The sequence below is a fragment of the Leptopilina heterotoma genome, unplaced genomic scaffold (genome assembly GCF_015476425.1).
Source record: "Leptopilina heterotoma isolate Lh14 unplaced genomic scaffold, ASM1547642v1 Lhet_384, whole genome shotgun sequence".
In the NCBI taxonomy this organism is placed as follows: Eukaryota; Metazoa; Arthropoda; class Insecta; order Hymenoptera; family Figitidae; genus Leptopilina; species Leptopilina heterotoma.
Genome location: NW_025111057.1, coordinates 534321 through 556615, shown reverse-complemented (window position 1 = coordinate 556615; position 22295 = coordinate 534321). Strand labels below are relative to the sequence as shown.

At 29.0% G+C, this 22295-nt stretch overlaps 1 protein-coding gene across 1 annotated transcript in view; it reads left to right on the top strand.

Annotated features, from left to right (window-relative positions):
- LOC122505976 (ribonucleases P/MRP protein subunit POP1) overlaps window positions 1-22295 on the top strand; it is a 103124-nt gene that overhangs the window by 52292 nt on the left and 28537 nt on the right. The window contains exon 2 of the mRNA XM_043617901.1: window positions 12454-13884. Within this exon, the coding sequence (XP_043473836.1) occupies window positions 12454-13884 (1431 nt within the window). The remainder of the gene's footprint in view (window positions 1-12453; window positions 13885-22295) is intronic.

Below are 22295 nucleotides of genomic sequence, written 5' to 3'. Positions count from 1 at the left end.
ATGTTGTTGACACAATAACTTTTAAAAATCTTATCTGATCGTTTTTAAATTTAACACACTTTAAAGTTGGTGTAAAAATAAAGGTTAAGTTCGTTAACGAGCCATTTTCGTTGAAAACTACAAAAACTACGGTAGTTTCAAAATTTTGAAAACTCAATTTTTTCAAATTTCAGAATTTTTAACTTTATACTATTTTAGATTAGGAAAATACAAACAACTTTTCTCTACAACATTTTTTCATGAAAACTCAATTTTCGAAGTTATAGTCTCTTAAATGGTCAAAAAAACTAAAAAAAATCTTAAAATAACACTGAAAATCGAATTTTTTGAAAGGAATAAAAGTCAGTTAACTGATTTTGACATATTCTCACCCTAAAATACTCGAAAAACATAATTGTACACAAAAAAGTCGTAATTTTCGGAAAAACCACTCTCTATTTATATTTTTTGTGCGCTTTTTTGAAAAAAATTCAATATTCCGACTCCATTATCTCCGACATTATTGCATATGCGATTTTGCTACCCGAGACTTTTTTTCTCGGTTTTGCATCATCTACAACTTTGCTGTTGACAACTTTTTGCTAAACCCTAAACTTTTCGAGTTATTTCCAAAAAACTAATTTTTATTACATTCTCATCACATGAGAAAGTATTAGTTTTGGTCGAAAATTGACTTTTGATAATTTTATGAAATCTTTACGTTTTGAGGTCCCCTGAACCCGAAAAACATGGTCCGGCGAGTCCGTCTGTCTGTGTGTCTGTCTGTCTGTCTGTATGTATGTCCGTCTGTAGACCAAAATGTTGTTGACACAATAACTTTTAAAAATCTTATCTGATCGTTTTTAAATTTAACACACTTAAAGTTGGTGTAAAAATGAAGGTTAAGTTCGTTAACCAGCCATTTTCGTTGAAAACTACAAAAACTACGGTAGTTTCAAAATTTTGAAAACTCAATTTTTTCAAATTTCAGAATTTTTAACTTTATATTATTTTAGATTAGGAAAATACAAACAACTTTTCTCTACAACATTTTTTTTAAAAAACTTTTTTTTTTTTTTTTTAAGTTTTTGGACCCAACCAGTTCTACTGTGTTAAAAAAATTTATTGTTTTTTAAAATCTTAAAACTTTTATAAATATCTGTTGTTTAGAATATATAAAGTAAAACTTTTAACTGTTTTTTTAAATTTGAAATTTTTTGTTTGCATTAGAACAGAATACTACATCATTTAGAAAAATAATTAATAACTTAAAATGCGTTTACAGTAAATTAATGAAATTTACACTGACTACACATAGTAGTTCACTCTTTCAAATGAAAATATTTTCATGATTGTAAATTTAAAAATTTCATATTTTTAATAATAATTTTATAAACAATTTGAATTTTTTATATGTTTTACCCCTCGAATTGCATTGAATCTCATAAGAAGTATACTATGTAGTTATTATTATTTTATTATTTTTCTTATCTAAAGCGCCTAAAAACTAGTGTTATTTTTAAATTTTGCAAATAATTAAGATGTTCATAAAAACATAGAGATATTTTATGATTTAATCAATTTGAGCAGCAGTTTATACAAATAATTGTTATTGACAAATGAAGGGCTGGCTGCAATAAGGGGACGAACGCGTGGTTGACAGGAATAATACTAGTCAAGTAGCAGTGAGCGGCTTAAGGCTTGTCACTGTTACCCGACTTGTATTTTTAAAATATTGTAGCTTCTTCAACAACCCATATTTCTGCGAAAATATTTAGTAGTTAAAATAATTTCTCATTTTCGATCAGCAAGAACAAAAATTTGCATTTAAGTTCACTTAATCTCGCAATTATCAGCAAGCAAAAATATCTGATGAGAATGTAATCCTTAAAGTCGTAGTAACTTTAAGAAAAAATAATTCCTTGAAACATATAATAGAAAAAAGGAAAAGAACGCAAATAATGCACAACGGTCGTGGATGACTGCGAGCGAAGCGAGCTATTTGCGCGCGAAGCGCGCAACAATCCTCGGAGCGCGAAGCGCGACGACCAAAATTCGCGCGCCCCGAGGCGCGCTGAAACTTGCGAGCGAAGCGAGCCTTCCGCGCGAAGCGCGGATGAGAATGTGTCCGCCCGAAGGGCGGGCAGATTTTTTAACGTACTTTACCTAAAATTCTTAAAGTTACACGTAACTTCACATTCTTAATTATGGCAGATCAAAACATCCCGTGTAGAAATTTACCGTGGAAGTGTATGAGAAACTGTCCAGTTGTGCTAGATTGAATCTAGCAACTAGATGGGAAAAATCGACAGGCTTGAACGAGGGATGTAACGCTAGCAACGTCAAGATTTTGTACAGTTATTTTGTCTAGTCCTTGTCTAGTGAAATAAATCATTCCTAGCCAGTTCCTGGATATTAAAATAAGCAGTTTCTACATACTGGGAATAATTTTTAGGTTTATAAATAATAAAAGAATATTTTTCAACTTTACTCTTTTGTTTGTTTAACTCTTAAACAAACAAAAGAGTAATACAAAAGTATTTGTTATTATGAATGATGACACATCACATGTCCTTTTTCTAATAAATCTTCTTTTTGCTGTAATATATTTAAACTTGTACACTGTCCCTGTTCAAAATAATTTTCCACGACAAATGATATCTAGCTGTAGTCTATTTCTAGGAAGGCCACGAAAAAATTTCTACACGGGATCATCCGGTCCGCTCTTTTATTTTAGCATAACCTTACTTGTAATTTCTTTGTGTTTGACAGGCCTTTTCATTTAATTTCGTTCAAGGGTGTGATATGATGTAGATTTTTCAAGAAAATTTAGTAAAAAATATGTTTAAATTTTAAAAATTATTTTTCTGTTAACCCGTTGCCTGTTAACGACCGTTGGGCAGTAAACTTCTTAGCGCAAAATAAATGCAATTTCTTATGTAAATTATAAAATAAATTGTTTTATATCATTATTAACACACTATTGATTGCAATGATCCTAAATTAAGTATTAAATAAATGATTATTTATTATTTTTAAATAATATAACAATTTAAAAACAAGTAAAATTTATGAAAATTTATTTCTAATTTAAGTCACATTTAGTGTATAAGGGTTTTTGAAGTCGGTGAATTCGAATTTGACCTTAATTTTAAAAAATTCAAAATGGCGGACATCATTTTTGAAATTCATTTGAATTTTTATCAATTTCAGGGTTTTTCAGGTCGCTGAATTCGAGTTTGACCATCATTTTTAAAACTTCAAAATGCAGGATCCAAATTGGCGGACATACTTTTTGAAATTCATTTGGATTTTTATTAATTTCAGTATCTAGGGGTTTTTCGGGTCGCTAAATTCAAATTTGACCTTCATTTTAAAAATTCAAAATAGTGGACATAATTTTTAAAATTCATTTGGATTTTTATCAATTTCAGTATCTAGCGATATTTTGGGTCGCTGAATTTAAATTTGTCTTTCAAAATAAAAAATTATGAATTCAAAATGAGGGACGTAATTTTTTTAATTCATCCCGATTTTTATCAAATTTTGTACTCTATTCTATATCCTTTGCATTAGCTGATAAAACGAATCATGACCCCAGAATATGCCGCGTGGAGGCTGCAAAGGTTTTACATTACACTTTCTGTTCTTTGTTTTTTTGTTTATAATATCTGTTTAAAATTTAAAAATTTTGTCCGACATATTGGATCCACCATTTTGAATTTTTTTTGACGTCAAATTTATATTCAGCGACCCCAAAAACCCTTGTATACTAAGTTTAATAAAAATTCATCTACCAGATTTTCCTGAACATTTTGGGCCAATCATATGATTTTTTTTCCAAACAGCGAAGGGGTTTATAAGATTGTTTCAAATTTTTTAAATTCTTTTGGTCTAAGTTTGCGAACCTGCATTTTCTAAGAAAAAAGTTTCGTATATTCCCATAATTCAAGTTATTTGAATCAAATAAATATATAGATAAAAAAAATTATTTGAATGAGATAATTTTTTTTAGTGTGCTAATACTTTTACGTATGCAAATGGAAGAACATTAATTTATTTATTATAAATTTGGTATAAGGACTACATAAATAATTATTTGACGCAATTAAAGAGATATTGGTCTAAATTAAAAAAATTAATTATGAAAAATAATTGCCAATAGAGCTGTCGAAAGTCAAAAGGTCCAAAAATCTCAAAATACTTTTATGAATTAAAAGCAAAAAACGGGGTAAATTATTTTGTAACTCATTCTTTAACAGTTTTTAGGGTCCCCGAATATAAATTTAAAGTTTTTTTTTAAATTCAAAATGGCGGACAAAATTCAAATTTGAACAGATTCGATTAAACTTGTTACTCGGGGGTTTTTAGGGTCGCTGATTACGAATCTGAAGTCACTTTTTAAAAATTCAAAATGGCGGAAAAAATTTTCAAATTTGATCCGATTCCCTTAACCTTCGCGCTACCGGATGTCCACCCAAGGTGGCCAACTAATACATAATGTTGTATATCTGCTCGAATTTTGTATCAATCGAATCGCCATTTTAACTCACTGAACAAAATTTTATCTACTTTCGAAAAAAACAAAAATAAATTTTTTTTTTACATTTCTTCTTCACTGTTAAAAATTTTTGTTACAAATTTAATACAAAAATGTTTGAAGCAATTATCATATACAATTTTGGAAAACTACAACACACATTTTTAAATTTAATACAAATTTTCTTATTAAATTTTAAAACACATTTCTTTAAAATTTTCAAACTTTTCTTTGTAAAATTAATACAAAGTGTTTGAATGAAATTTCAAATAGTTTTGTTTGAAATTTAAAACAAAACTGTTTGAAATTTCAAACAAATCTGTTTGAAATACCAAAACGATTTAAATATTTAAATAAAAAATCTAAACTGTTTATATTGTGTTTTGATATGTTACAATAAATGTAAATTAATTTAAAAAAAAGTTTCATTAGCATTTTTACGGAAATGCGACACTACGATTTGAACCCTTAGTCGTATATAGTGTTGTCTGTGTATAGTGTGTCTTGTATGGAGCCATCAACCTTGGGAGCTGCGCCTAGACGCGCTCGACCAAGGGAGGCTATGAAAATCTCTTGCAAAGTATCAGTAGTGAGAAATATGTGGACCATTCCCTTTTTTTTACTTCTTCTAAATTTCTAAAGATTCAATATCTTTAAAATTCTTCACCAACCGATTCTTGTATTCTTTACTTTTTTTCTCTTCACGTTTCTGTTAAATTTATGATATGTATTAAGATGTTTAAGAAATATTTAAACAATACTTTATACACAGAAGATTTTTTATGGAAAAATATTTTTCTATTTAATTCAGCAGTTTTTAAATTTTAATCTGTACAAAATAACTAACTATATTAATTATATTATATCATCCAAAATGTTTTTTCTCTTAACAAGTTTTGTCAAATTTAACTAATTAAACTGATTAAAAAAAATTTTAGTTATTTCAACATTTGAAAATGTATTTACTTATAAATATTGTTTTAAACTAATTTACAGAATTATTAAACACATATGTTTGAAGCTATTTTGTATAAAAACTCAAAAAAATTTAAATTAAGTACTTTTCAATGAAAAAGTTGTAAATTTACCTACAATATTTTAAAACATATGTGCATTGAATTACTTTACACATAAATTTTTCAAACACTCTTTTATGAAAAGGTAGTAAATTTACATATTTTTCAAACTTATGTATTTGAAGTTAATCCATACAAAAATTTTTGAAAATTTCAAACATTTTTGTTTGAAAATATTGTAAATTTACAAATCTTTCAAACATATGTATTTGAAGTTAATCCATACAAAAATTTTTGAAAATTTCAAACACTTTTGTTTGAAAATATTGTAAATTTACAAATCTTTCAAACACGCGTTTTTGAAATTATTTCATATACAATATTTGTCAATTTTCAATCACTTTTTGTATTAAAGTATTGTAAATTTACAATCTTTTTTAACAGTGTTGTTTATTTATAACAATTAAAAAAGTATGTACGAGAATACTAAAAATTGACCAGGTGTTTTTTTATATTGCAAAAAAATAAAAATAAAATCATTAAACTTATACAGTAAAATTGTTTTTTATCAATAAATAAAATATATTATGATGTTATAATACATTTTTTATTTGTTTAAACAAATTATTGTTATTATTTACCAACTTTTTCCAGAATGCACCTAGAAAGTTGCAGTTTTTTCCTAACTTTGCAATTTACTAAACCTTATATGACTACTGATAAAGAATAAAAATTTGATTATTTTTTAAACAATTTTTAAACAAATTATTGATGTTATTTACCAACTTTTCCTAGAACGCACCTAGAAAGTTGCAGTTTTTTCCTAATTTTGCAATTTACTAAATCTTATATGATTACGGATAAAGAATAAAAGTTGAACTATTGTTTAAACAATTTGTAAACAAATTGTTCTTTACAATATTATCACTGTAATTTTATAAATTAATACTGTGTTTTCAAATTTTTCAAAAATATTACACAGTATCAAGTTGCGCACAGTACAACTGTGCAAAAGAACAATTAATGTCATAGATAGGAAAATTTATAAAAATTGTTAACAATATTTATTTTTATAACAATAAATTTTATCATTTTGGCTTATAATTTATGATTGATTCAAAAAAACAAAATTGTTTAAATGCTTATTAATATAAGTATAAAAAATAGAAGGTACTTTTTTAACAAACTACGAAAATGTGTAAATTAGAAAAAAAATTCAACCTTGTATGTTCATTCTGTAAAAGTTGGTAAGCAACAACAATAATTTGTTTAAAAATTGTTTAAACAATAGTTCAATTTTTATTCTTTATCTGTAATCATATAAGATTTAATAAATTGCAAAATTAGGAAAAAACTGCAACTTTCTAGGTGCATTCTGCGAATAGTTGGTAAATAACATCAATAATTTGTTTAAAAATTGTTTAAAAAATAGTTCAAATTTTATTCAATTTCTATTCTTTATCTGTTATCATATAAGATTTAGTAAATTGCAAAATTAGGAAAAAACTGCAACTTTCTGGGTGCATTCTGGAAAAAGTTGGTAAATAACAACAATAATTTGTTTAAAAATTGTTTAAAAAATAGTACAATTTTTATTCAATTTCTATTCTTTATCTGTAATCATATAAGATTTAGTAAATTGCAAAATTAGAAAAAAACTGCAACTTTCTAGGTGTATTCTGGAAAAAGTTGGTAAATAATAACAATAATTTGTTTAAATAATTTTTTAATAATAAAACATAAATTCAGGGTGTCTAGCGTCCGGGAAAAACGGGAAAACCGGGAATTTAGTTCGACCGGGAAAAACCCGGGAAATTGCCGGGAATTGAAAAAAATATCCGGGAATTTTTGGAAAGTTTCGCTAATTCATTAAAATCTATAAAAAAAATTCAATTTAAGATATAGTTCTCTGGCAGCTACTCTTTTAAAAATTAATTTTCGATAGATTTTCTTCATATTTTGAGAAAATATTTCTTCGGGTACCCTTTAAATGTGGTAAAAATTTCAAAACCTTTTGCCATGTCAAAAAACGAGATATTGTGGTTGACATTTTTTATTTTTAACATAATCGCATGGAAAAGTAAAAGTTTGAACTTGAATAAGTCAAAATTTAGCATCGCAAAGGGTTTTGAAATTTTTACCACATTTAAAGGGCACCCGAAGAAACATTTTTCCTCAAAATTTGAAGAAAATAAATTTTTACAAGTGTATAGAAGCCGGAGAACTACCTTCAGTCTTATATTTTTCAAAAATTTTAAAAAGATATATTATAGGTAATAGTCAATTTCACGTTAAATTTCAGTTCACATTTTCAATTAGGATGAAAATATATTATTGTAAATCTATTTTTTCATTTTTTATAGGTAACGAAATGTTTGGATTTTTAAAAGTACACTTGTTTTCAATTATCTACAACTCTAAAACTATTGAATTTAGAAAACTTAAATTGAAAGTTTAAATATAAATCCTAATGTTTTTAACTTATTGCAGTTGAACCTCAGTGACTTTTAATGTAAATATCTAAAAGAATACATAAATGCCATTGGATGTTGCAAAATAATTCCGAAACGATCATTTATATAAACGAAAATAATTGCAATTTCTATTATTCGAACTTTTGATTATCTGAACCAAATCCTGCCTGAATTAGTTCGGATAATTCAGTTTTCACTGTATTTAAAAAATTATGAAATTTTAATCGTATATAGTCATTAATGTCTTTAAAAATAAATCCGGGAATAATTTAGTTTTAGGTCCGGGAAATCCGGGATTTTGCCGGGAATTTGAAAATCATAATTCGCTAGACACCCTGATAAATGTTTTATGTCATAAATGTCATAAAACATTATTAAAATACAGTATTTGTATTAACACATAATTATATACAAAACGTTTGATGAATTTTAATCGTTTTGGGAACATAAAAGTAAAATAGCGTTTAGCCACCCCGGGTGGCTGTCCGGTAGTCCGCGTATACAAAAATCTTTGGTAGCGCGAAGGTTAAAACGTGTTACTCGGAAGCTTATGGGGCCACAGATTACAAATATGAAATCACTTTACCTCAAAAACTATTTATGTAAGTGGAAATAAATAAGAAAATGTCTTCCGAGCGAGCGAGGAATATGACGCTAGTAAATATAGAAAAAGTGACTAGCGACCCGGAAATTGCCGAGAATGTAGGGGAGACTGGGGTAAACCCGCTCACTAGCGATTTAACGCGATGAACTCAACTTAAGATGGAGATATTGATACTGTGAATAGTACTTAACATTCAACTTATATTAACGAACTTTCGTTTAGTTTCATGAATTCAACACAGAATCAGAGACGATCAAATGTTTTTAGAGGTGTCAGAAAAAAAACGTATTTTGGATTTTTAAGTTTTTCGATCATTATTTTTGAGTCTTAATTTATCTGGCAAATTTTTTTTGTTGCTATTGGATGTCCTTCATCGAAGTACATATATAGTTTTGTCTTATTTTAAAAAGATTTAATTAAATTTATTCTGAAATGTGAGGAATACACTCGGGGTAAAGTCGCTTATGTGAAGTCGGGGTAAAGCCGCTCACTTAGTTTTAAATTTAAAATTTAGAATAAAATAATTTTACGTATTATATTTCAACAATAACACTATTTATGACTTATTAAAACCAAAATTATAACTACATTTCACTTTCTCTTAATAAAATATAACACTATTTAAATCCATAGTTGTAATTCATGAAATCTATGTTCATTATTTATTAAACCAATTTGTTGTTTATAGAATTGTTTATATAACTCATAAATTATCAATAATAAATCATACTTAAGACGGGAATAAGACGAACTTTAATATTTAAAAAATAAAACTGTTCCGTCTAGAAAAGATAAAGTGAGCGGGTTTACCCTGGAAAATTGTGATTTCGAAATTTGGTATATGTTTATTAAAAAGTTTCTCTAAGTAAAACTAAAAAAGATAAATCAAAAACTCTTTTTTATTTTTTTAGTAGAAATCATAAGCTTTCAAATGATATAAATTAACTTGGATTTAGAGAATAATTTCCTAGATTTTATCCGATCTGAAAAAAGTGAGCGGGTTTACCCCAGTCTCCCCTACCTAAATAGAGAATAAATTATTTAATTTTTGAAAGAAAATATTTTTGTATTTTTTGAATTAACTTTTTATCTTATAGAAATTTTAATTATAATTCTTCACAAAATTATATTCCTTGCACAAAAACGAATCGATTTATGTATTTAAATTTATAACAAAAAAATCTTAAAAAATCCTGAATTATCTGCTTTATGAATAAAATTATATTATTATGAATTAATATATATTTACATATGTGAGATTTAAGTCGACCTTTTAAAAGCGGCCAAAAATATTTTTTTTCTATTCTGTATCGAAAAAAACAGATACGTATTTTTTTATTTTTGTTTAATTGTCCAAATTTTTGAGTTATGAATTTTCGAAATTTTGAATTTTTAATTGTAGACCTATATTCAGTAGCTTATAAGTCCGAAAATATTGAGTTTAGCAAAAAGTTGTCAAAAAATGAAAGTTTTAGTTTTCTTTCGACTTTTAAGAAATGTAAACAAAAAAAATTTTTTTAACTTTGGGCAGGATTTTTTTTTATTCATTTATACCTTATAGTATAGAGAAGATTTTCCAAATAGTCCCGAAATGGGCCTGTTGTGTTAAATGAGTTTTAATACATTTTCAAAAATCACTTACAAGCATCACAGTGGGATTTTTTTACAATTAACTTTTTAAAACTGTCTACAGCGTAGACCCTTTAATTTAAAACAAAGAACACTCAAATAGATTAAAAATTATACGCTGTAGACGGTTTTAAAAAGTTAATTGTAAAAAAAATCCCACTGTGATGCTTGCAAGTGATTTTTGAAAATGTTTTAAAACTCATTTAACACATCAGGCCCATTTCAGGACTTTTTGAAAAATCTTCTCTATATTATAAGGTATAAATAAATTTAAAAAAAATAAAAAAAAATTAATTTGTTTATCAAAAAAAAATTTTTTTAATAAAAAATAAAAAAAAAATTTTTTTGTTTACGAGGCATTTCACGTCAGAAATATCACGATTTGCAAAGGGTATACCGATTTTCGCAAAACTTCGTGGGATTATAGTTCTATATAAGAAACTTCTTTCCCCCAAATTTAAAAAACAAAAATTCAAAATTGTTGAAGATACGCCATTTTGAATTTTAATATTAATTTTATAAAATTTTGAAAACCTCGAAATATTGTTTATGGATTTTTATGAAATTTACACATTTTTCAGGTAAAAGTATGTACTTTAAAATGCAAATAAAGTTATTAAAAAAAAATTAATTTTTAAATAAAAAAATTTTAAAAAAATTTTTCAAACAATTTTTTGTTTATTTACTCCTCTCTGACAAAAATGTTATTAACATATTTGGATTTCTTATGAATTCACCTTTAATTTCATAAAAAAAATTGATGAAGACTCAACTGGTTCCGAAGATATTGAAGTTTTTGTAAAAAAAGCGTCGCCGCGCCATAGCACCATACTGCACAAGTCGCGTAGTACGTTACCGCAGTCGTGCATAGCTGCTGTAACTATGACTATTTTTTACAAAAACTTCAATATCTCCGGAACCAGTTAAGTCTCCATCAATTTTTTTTATGAAATTAAAGGTTAATTCATAAGGAATCCAAATATGTTAATAACATTTTTCTCAGAGAGGAGTAAATAAACAAAAAATTGTTTAAAAAAATTTTTTTAAATTTTAGGTATAGCTGACGACAGGGAGTAAAGTCACTCATTTGTTCGACCATATGAAAATGGCGTCCATTTTCACCCGTGTGCAAACATAACCGCTGATCCCATGCGTTATTTTTGCCCAAGGGAGAAAACGCCCGCCATTTTCATATAAGTCGAACAAGTGACTGACTTTTATTCCCTGTCGTCTACTATCTGAAATGGACACTTTTGTGCATTAGGAATAAAAAATATCGTAAGTAACACGGGAATAAAGGCAGCCAATTTGTTTACGATGATTTTTGTGACACGAGTGGAGGTCGAGGGCGTCGTAGGCGCCCCGAGACCGGAACGAGTGTCACAAATAAAATTACCGTTATTTAAATAAAGTATTAATATTAATTCAAGTTTAACTAAGTTAACATAACTTATGGACATAAATAATCTCAGAGTATAGTTACGAATGATTCATTTATTTACTTTTTTGTTCAGAAAAGACCCTAAAATGTATTTAAATGAAGTCAAAATAATTTAACAGTTCATTACAGACTGTTGATTTTTATTTTAATTATGTTGGGAATTGTAATTCGCGCTCTTACGACATTTTTACTCAGAACTTTAATATTCAGATTCAGTGTTGCGCTTCAATCGCCTTTCTTTTACTTTCACTTAAAAACACACACATTCAAAAGAACCTTTTGTTCAGTTCATTATTCAGTCCATGTTTAATAACATTCCCTGTAATTTGTTAATCTCGGTTTATTTAATAAATACTTAATTTCGATAAATTCGTCTACACTCACTCGCACACCCTAACAAATTACTATCAGAATTTAATATCTTGATTATTCTTGAAATTCCCCACAAAAAAAGGGTCGGTTTCGCACCACTTATTTTGAAAAAGTTAAAAACGTAAATTTTCGATTTTTCTTTAGATCTTTTATTAATGACAATCAGAAACCTCGGCAACCATAAAGAAACATAGAAAAATAGTTCCTTTACTCAAATAAATTTTGACTAAGACAAAGAAACACATTTTTGGCACATTTTTAGCCTTTGCACTTTAGGGGGTCGGTATGGGACCACCCTCCCCTACATTTTTTTGAAAGCTATTAAAATTTTGTTCAGTGACTTTAAATTAAAATTAAGACAGCAATTAATTTAATTAAAGTATTATTTTTATTTTTAGAAAATCCTCAACAAACAAAGTTAATTTTTCAAAAACTTCCTCGACACATGCGTAGACGGATAATGTCGCACAATGTCAAGCGGATGCCTCGACGATTAAGGGAATCTCATCGGAATCAAATGTTAAAATCCGGATTGCCAGCTGAGAAAAATAAAGTCCCTTCTAGAAAGCATCGTCGACGTCCAAGAAATCTTCTTCTTGAATACAATCGTCGAAAACGAGACAAATTCTGGCTTGAAACTCACATTTGGCACGCAAAACGGTTTAAAATGATTGAAAAATGGGGATTTAAAGTAGCTGAGCATCCAAATGATAAATGTTTTAAGGCAAATTATAAAGCCGTAGCATCTCATTCGTTAATTCAGGATATTTCTTACTATACCTGTGTGGAAATTTTGGGACCCTTGGAAATTTTGATATCATCCCTTCAAAAACACTGTGATCCATCTTTCAACTTTCGTGAGGAATCTTTTCTTAAAGGCGAAAAAGAAAAGTCTATTATGTTCTACAAAAAAGACGAATTTCCTTATTTCCCCCTAGGAAATATCAATTTCATGTGGAAACCTGAACATTCCAATGAAAGTGTTACTTTCTCAACGATTTGGCTTTGGATCCATCCGGGAATTTACCAGGAAATATTTTACGATCTCGTTTCCAATTTTAAATTTCAACTTATATCTCCTGCTGACTCTGAGGAGATTTTTGAAGAGGAAAACTTTAAGGATGTGAATAAAATGCCCTCTGCTTTTAAAATACCAAAGGAAATGAAACTGCCCGTTTTTAAAAATGGAGGAGAATGCAAGATGACGATACTTAGAAACTCGTTGAATAGATTTCGAATCAGTGGTCCATTGACTCTTTGTGCTTTAACAGATGCTCTGAAATTACCCAACATCGGAATTGAATCGAACATTGAATCTATTGACAAATCGATGAACGGAAATGCTGAAGTAATGCTAGAGTGCCAGGAAAATGATTGGAGCCGTCATTATTACTCCAAGCCGGAAAATGTGAAAGCTTTCAAGGTTCAAAAAGGTATTTTTGAAAAGCTGAAAACTCTCAAGTCGCCGAACCAAATTCCCGACAGTTCAATAATTGCTTTGACCGTTTTGGACCCGCGCTTTTTCGCTCCAGATAAAAGAACCAAGTCGCATCTTAAAATAGAAACTGAAGATTTATATTTGGAGCAGGAAGAAAATGTGCTTCCGGAACTTGTTAATCACAGCGGCATCTGGGATGATGAAATCAGAAGCAACGTGACGCAGAATTGCTTAGCGACGAGTCAAATTAATAAAATGCGGCGAGAAGTTTTGATCCCTGGAATGGAAAACGATGAATGGTTTTCCGAGGAAAAAATGCAAAAAATTCCAATTCTTCTTATTCACAAACCCGGAATTCGAAATCCTGGCGGCGTTATTTACAGGAGAAATGGTACTTTTCACTTTATTACAATTTAGAGACAAAACGTCTGTTACAAATAACATGCATGTTGTTAAAAAAAAGAAAAAATAATTAAATAGATTTTTGAGACAAATTTTTATTAATATGAAGTATCCACGGAAAAAATCTTGGGTGACGTGCCGTTCCAAGTAGACCGAAAATGTACGAATGCGATACGACTTTAGTTTGGAGGAGCTGCATTTCCAACTTGGGCGTGCTGAACGCCCAAGATGCGGCTATTGCAGTCCCAAGGTTTTGAGTCTCAAATCTTGGGTGTTCAGCGCCACCGACATGGGAACGTAGATTTCCCGAATTGAGAACGTAGCACATCCAAACTATAGTTCCCCCACTTTCCGACGATTGGAATTGCACGGTACTCAACATTTTTTCAGTGTGTGAGCATCTTTAAGGAATCTTAATTTTAAATAAGGTTCTTAATTATGAATAGGCTGTTTTTCTTTTGTAGAGAAATTCAAATTACATTAAGGAAAGAAATTTCAGATATTTTTCTTCTTTTCTATGAAATAACTTTTAATAGAAAAATTAAAATTAATTCAAGTACAACACATTTCATGCAAAATTTAAAGAACTAAGAAATTAATTTTGAAGAATTTCCTTAGTGTGTAATTTTATTTTCAGTAGTTTATTTTTAAAAATAAATTGTCAAGTGCTAAGTTTTGGAAATTAAGAGTTTTTCATTAAAACTCAAGTAAATTTACATATTTACACTTTTCTTATTTATTGAAAGGATTTTCTTTTTAAGGATTGTCTATGCCGAGGTGAGGGGCAAGGGGATTGTTCCCATTGCTCCCAAGTAAAATCTTGCATGTTTGCAACCTCAAAAAAATTCAGTTATATAATTTTAATCAAAAAACCTAGGGTAAAAGTGGGTATTATCGCGGGTGTGGGTATTATCAAGGTATTTTGTATTTTAAGGAATATTTCAAATAATATAAAAAAATTTTGACTAAAAAATCACTCCTTGAACCTGACACATAAGACATTATAATTTGTATCATATTTTTGATTATTTTTCTATTAATTAATTTAATAAAAATGTTTTAAAATTTATTGTCTGAAAAAAGTTCAAGATGGCTCACCTTGGTTTGAGATTCAACTCTGCAGTGGTGTCAAAAATTATTATTTTTATATTATATAATGCTCTAAGAGATGATTCTTTTTTTATATTTTGGTAAATATATTGTTGTTCTTCATAAAAAAAATTAATTTTTATTAAATATTTACAGTCCCGATAATGGAGACATCTTTTTTTTTAATATGTGGGTATATTCGCGGCTTCTTTTTCACCGAAAAAAATTAGAGCGCCGAGACGTCTCAGCCATGGTGGCGCTGCTTCCTATTAAAAATACCCACATGGGATCTTACGTGGGTTCTTGTACAAGAACCTGTATAAAATCCCAGATCCCACGTAAGAATTCACATGGGATTCCATGTAAAAGCACATGTATATTTGGGACAAGATTTGAAACAGGAATTCATGTGGGAATTTGAGTTTGTGTATCTACATAAAAATCCACATGAATTCCTATGTGAGAATACATAAAGGATTTCATATGGGTTTTCATGTTTCATATATAAGATTTCACATAGGATTTCACAAAACATTTGATATGTGTTTAAATAAGGGATCCATTGTGAGAATTTTCAAAGGATTAAAAATTATTTAATTAAAAATTAAATAATAAATTGTATTATCATTTCAAATCATCAGTAAGAGAAAAAATTCGATAATTTGAAACACTTCTTCTGAGCTATAAACTCTCAGTTATAAGGCGCTTGTACACCTCCTCCGTTCTAAGTATATCAGAAACGTCCAGCGTTTTGATTGGCTATGCTCATAGAGAATTTCCAAAAAGTTTAATGTTTTGGAAATTCTCTATGAGCATAGCCAATCAAAACGCTGGACGTTTCTGAATATACTCAGAACGGAGGAGGTATACAAGCCCCTATATAGTGTTAAAAAATCATGTTAACAGGGGGAGAAGTCGCTCTCGCCACCTGGCGGTGAAAGTATATGAACTGTGGTATTCTGTATCATTAATAAAAAAACAACGTGAGATCCTATGTAACATCCCATGTGGAAAATTAAATGGGAAATAATATACGATCTCACCTGGGATTTCATATAATTTTCATTCCTATGTAAAATCCTACGTAAGATCCCATATGGTATCATATGAGGGAAATAACATAGGAAATTACATGGGATCTTACGTAGGATTTTACATAGAAATGAAAATTATATGAAATCCCAGGTGATATCGTAAATTATTTCCCATATAATTTTCCACATTGGATCTTAAGGGGCTTGTATACCTCCTCCGTTCTGAGTATAATCAGAAACGTCCAGCGTTTTGATTGGCTATGCTCATAGAGAATTTCCAAAACATTAAATTTTTTGGAAATTCTCTATTTAATGTTTTGGAAATTCTCTATGAGCATAGCCAATCAAAACGCTGGACGTTTCTGATATACAGTCGGGTCCCCATACTGTTACATTTTCAGAAATTTCCCACTTCTCCAGACTCAGCTCTGTTATGTGCTCAAATTATGCTTACTGCGCACCTTTCAGGAACGTAAATATATACACCTCAAGTTTGGCCTAGAAGTATATGCACCCTTTTCCTTTGTCTTAAGAATACGGCCCTGAAAATTAGTGACGTAACGTGACGTCACCTAACACTTCTGAATTTGGAGGTTATGCAAAAACATAACACTACTGAGGACATAACAGTTTGGAATCTAACAGTATGGGGACCCGACTGTACTTAGAACGGAGGAGGTATACAAGCCCCTTTACATAGGATCTCACGTGGTTTTTTTTATTAATGATACAGAATACCACAGTTCATATACTTTCACCGCCAGGTGGCGAGAGCGACTTCTCCCCCTGTTAACATGAGTAGATAAGCAAAGTGAGTTCCTCACGATAGTTCTCAAGGCTGCCGCTAGAGGCGCCACTAGCGCTGCAGTCGGTGAATGGCGCGCGTTTTTTGAAATTAGTTCGCGAGGCCGCCACTAGCGCTGCAGTCGGGTATGGCGCGTATATTTGAAATTGTTAATTTCGCGGGCATTGCTCTCTACTATATTTTTCTACATAGTTTAAGGTCAACCTAATAGATGGGTCCACTAAAATTTACAAATATTTTATTTTAACGAGTCTTGAAAATTTTGTTCTACAAGACATGTACATATCAGGATATTTTACTTTAAGAGCTTCCTTATTATATAATCATTGTAAAATATACATTACAATTAAATGTAAGTAGTTTTTTATCAGTTGATATTAATTCATTGTTGAATCATAGTTGATGCATTAATGACTCATTGTTGATTCGTTAATGATTCATCGGTGATTAATTAATGATTTATTATTGATTCATTAATGGTTTACGGTTAAATAATTCCTTAAAGATTCATTATTGATTAATTTCTTATTAATTTTTCGAATAATAATTTATTAGTTAATGATTTGTCTTGTCTATATAAATACACAGAGAAAAATTAATAGTCAAAATTACACTGAGAGAAGTTTAGCACAGCATCTGAACTCAGATACAGCAGCCGCACGAAATGAGGGTTAGATATTGTTCCCTGATTTTATTCAGATGCTGAGATAAAATAGAACAGCATCTGTGCTAAAACTTTAGTATATGTGTTAAAAGTTTGGTTTCTGTAATTCTGTACACCAGAACGAGAAGTCTTTAAAACCGTGGGACCGATGTTGCGCGGAAGGTTAGGTACAGAATCTGAAACACGCGCAATGCAGAATATGTGCTAAACTTCCCTCAGATACACCAGATCATGGACGAATATACGTTGAAAGACTTTTCATTTCAAAAAGGGGAAAATAATGTTTTTATGTTACTTAATCGTATGAACGTATCCACTATTAATACGGTTCAAACTAATAAGTGGGTCTCTACTGGGGTAAGTGTGTCAATTGTGGCGGGTGCTCCAATTATGGCGACTTTGTAAAAAATAGAATTATTTACTATTTTAGAATAATATAGTTATTTGAAAATGATAGAAAAAGTTATTTTCGACCTTACTCGATATAATTGTACGAAAAAAAACACATTTGAACTATTATTGGTTTAATTATTTAAGTACAAAAATTGTGCCCCGCCATAATTGGCACATTTTCATTGAATGTGCGTGCTCCAGTTATGGCGCGCAACACAACCTCTAAATACACGTTATTTTCCCCGCCGTAATTGGCGCGCCGAAATTGACTCAACCGCGCCATAATTGACATTTTTAATCCTAATTCTTATTGCTTTAATTTTGTTTAAATAATTAATTTTTATAAAGTTTTTATAAAAGTTTTATTATCTATATGACACGGGCTTTTAGTTTAATAAGCCATAAATTTACTTCTTTCATTATAATTTTTGAATTTTCTATTTCAAAGACGGCTAAACCAGAACCGCGCCATAATTGGCACACTTACCCTAAACGAAAAATAATATATTTTTCTCATCTAAAATTGCGTGAAATTGTAGTAGAGGTGGGTGGGGGGGGGGTAAATCTAAAAAAAAACTACATGACATCATTTGGGAACGCTTCCTAACCAATTGACAAATATTTCAGTTCATTATTGGTTCATTAATGACTCATTGTTGATTCCTTAATGATTCATACTTGATTTATTTATGACCCATTGATGATTCATTAATGTCTCATTGTTAATAAATTAATGATTGATAGTTGATTTATTTATAATTCATTATTGATTCATTGTTAATTCATAGTTGATTCACTAATGACACATTGTTGATTCATTAATGATTCATAGCTGCTTTTTTTATGATCCGTTCTTGATTCATTAATGACTCATTGTTAATTAATTGTTGATTTATTAATGACTAATAGTTGATTTATTTATAATTAATTGTTGATTCATTAATTATTCATAGTTGATTTATTAATGGTTCATAGTTGATTTTTTATGATTCATTCTTGATTCATTAATGATTCATTGTTGATTCATTAACCACTTCAGCGGCATGGCGTTCCAATTGGCGTCGCGTGAGTAGGTGACAGAAGCGGCAAAAAATGCGAAAATGGCGTTCCAATTTAAACTTGATTTCTAAACTCTGTAAACAAATTAAGTTTACCAAACCAAATGTTTTTTTTATTTGAGATTATGAATCTTAAATTGATTTTCAAAAATTCAAATAGGCGGATCCAATATTGTGAACTATTTTGGGTGAATATTGGAACGCCATTCGTAAAAAGTGTTAAAAATTGGCTACATTAAAACCTTTATAAAACCATTTAACACCTCCAAAAAATAATTTTTTTTGGTCTATTCATCTTCATTTATCTTAAATAATAAGAATATTCAATTTTGGCAAGTTTAACTTGACTACAGACTTTTGAAATCGAGTTCAAGTAGGAACGCCATTTTCGCATTTTGTGCCGCTTCTGCCACTTACTCATGGAACGCCAATTGGAACGCCATGCCGCCGAAGTGGTTAATGACTAATTGTTGATTTATTAATGCTTCAGTGTTGATTTATTAATTATTTACTGTTTATTCATTAATGATCTGTCTTAAATATCCAACTATTATGGAAAATGAATGATGAAATGTTAATAGTAGTGAATAAACTCCATACATTAGGTTGAAAAACTTATCGATGTCGAGTAAAAATGTTTGGTATTGTAGATTTAGTAGATTTTAGTAGATTTAGTAGAAATGATATCTTATTTTAAAATAAATAGATATTTTTTCCAAATACTTTTGGGCTGTTCCTGTAGAGAATAAAAATGGAAAAGATGTTGCTGATGCAATGTAATATTTAGTAAATAAATGTATTCCAAAATACCTGCATTCAGATAATGAAAAGAAAATAATTTTACAATTAACAATTTGAATCAGAGACGAAAATGAATAAAATTACTTTTAATCAACATGCAGGAATCTAAAAAATGTCAGTTGTTGAACGATTTAATAGAACACTTAAGAGTGAAGGTGTAAATTTAGAAGTTGTTGACACATTAAAAGTACGTTTTTTAAAATTAAGAAAAGTACCGCAGTGAATACCAAAGTTAAAAAAATCATGATAAGGTACGAGTCATCAAATTAAAAAACTTCTTTGAAAAAGGCTATAATCCAAATTAGCTAACTAAAACATTCACCATTGGGGTCGTCCATAAATTAATTAAAACATTTATGGGGGAGGGTCTAGCTAGTTCTTACGAACAATAGAAAAAATTGAGCTGATGTATATAAAATATCTTACTAGGAGGAGGGGGGGAGGTTAAATTTTCAAAAAATATCTTACGTAATTTATGGATGGCCCCATTGACAAAGTTGTATCAACTACACCTGTGACTTATAAGATCAATAATTACTATAGGACCAACCAATAAGTAAAATATCCTGGTACATATCTTGTAGAAAAAGTTGTCAAGTCTCGTGGAAATAAAATTTTGATTAAGTGCGGTTAGACTTTAATTATTATCAAAACAGTTGGATAGATAAGACAAATTATTAATGAATCAACTAACAATTATTGTGGACTATTGAAAACTACTTAAATTGTATTATAATGTATATTTTATAAGGATTTTATAGAGAGGAACTTCTTAAAGTAAAATATTCTGATACATACATTCTATAGCAATAGTTCTTAAGACTCGTGGTATTAAAATATTTGTCAAGTGGTTAGGCTTTGATAATTCTCATAATAGTTGGATATATAAGACAAATCAATAATGGGTTAATAATGTTTCATTATTTTATCAACAGTGAATCATTAATGAATCAACAATGAATCATAAATAAATCAAGTATGAATCAATAATGAATTAATGTTAACTACAAAAAAGACTAGTTAATTTGAATTATAGTGTATATTTTGTAAGAATGCTATAAAGAGGAACAGTTTAAAGTAAAATATTCTGATGTACATATATCTTGTAGAAAAAGTTGTCAATTCTCGTGAGACTAAAATATTAATCAAGCGCTTAGGCTTTGAAAATTCTCGTATTAGTAGGATATTTGTATAAGACAAATCATTAATGAATCAATAATGAATTATTAATAAAATCATTAATTAATCAATAACGAATCAACTATCAATCATAAATAAATCAATTTCAAAACATTAATGAATCAACAATGAATTAATGTTAAATATTAAAAAGCTACTTATAGTGAATTATAATGTATATATTTTATAAAAAATCTATAAAAAGGAACTTCTTAAAGTAAAATATCCTGATATATTTTATAATACAATTCAATAATGATCAATAATGATCATTAATGAATCAGTCATAAATCATTAATGAATCAACTAACTAATTAAGCAAGCCAACGATTTGTCAAAAAAACAGGCAAAACGAGTCTTTGTCTTAGTCAAAGTGATAGTCAAAGTCTTAGTAAAGTTAACGTTCAAGTCTTATTCCAAGTCTTAATCAACGTCTTAGTCTAAGTCTCGGTCAAAGTATTGGTCACAGTCCAAGTCTTAGTCATGATCAAAGTCTAAGTCAAAGTCTTAGCCATGGTGAAAGTCAAAGCCTTAGTCAAATTCGTGGTCAAAGTCTCGTCCAAAGTCCTAGTCTTAGTCCAAGTCAAAGTTTCAGTCTTTGACTTTGACCATAGTTAGTCTTAGACTTACTTTTATTTTCTTTGATAAATCGTTGATTTGGTTTAGATTTTAAATAAAATTTCATTCGTAATTAAAAATAACAGTAAAATGAATTATTTTTAATCCATTCTGTTGTTATTTTTAATACCTCACGATTTACTGTGTAAGGATTCCTATTCAATTCAACATGCTCCTTTTGTCAATACCACGAATCCAATCTTGTCAAAGTATAACTCTCCTAGTTAAGTCAACTAGTATAATTAGTCATTTTGAAAGTTTTCTTAGTTGTGCATGCGCATGTTTCTGCTTTAGCGGTATTTGGCTCTGTGAATCGTGAATTTACGTGAATCGTGGAATTTTTTTATGCATATAGAATGGGTTTTCTATGTCTTCCACGTATTAAAATGAAGCTATTACATTGTATATCGCTAATATAATGTAATTATAAGTAGTCAATTATTTCAGACATTTTAGATTTAGTTCCAGTCTAAAATAAATTTCATACAAGCGGTATCAACACTTTTTTTGGTATTCTAATTAGTTTTGTTAAAACGTACTTTACCATTGCAATATGTAATGCATGGATTTGGATGCATTTACATTAAGTTCTTGACAAGCAAGTAAAATGGTGTATATTTAATTATTCATTTCTTGTTAAGTCATTAATGATTCTTTAATAATTCATTATTGATTCATTAATGCTTCATTATTGATTCATTGTTGATTCATTGTTTATTCATTAATGATTTATTGTTGATTCATTAATGATTCATTATT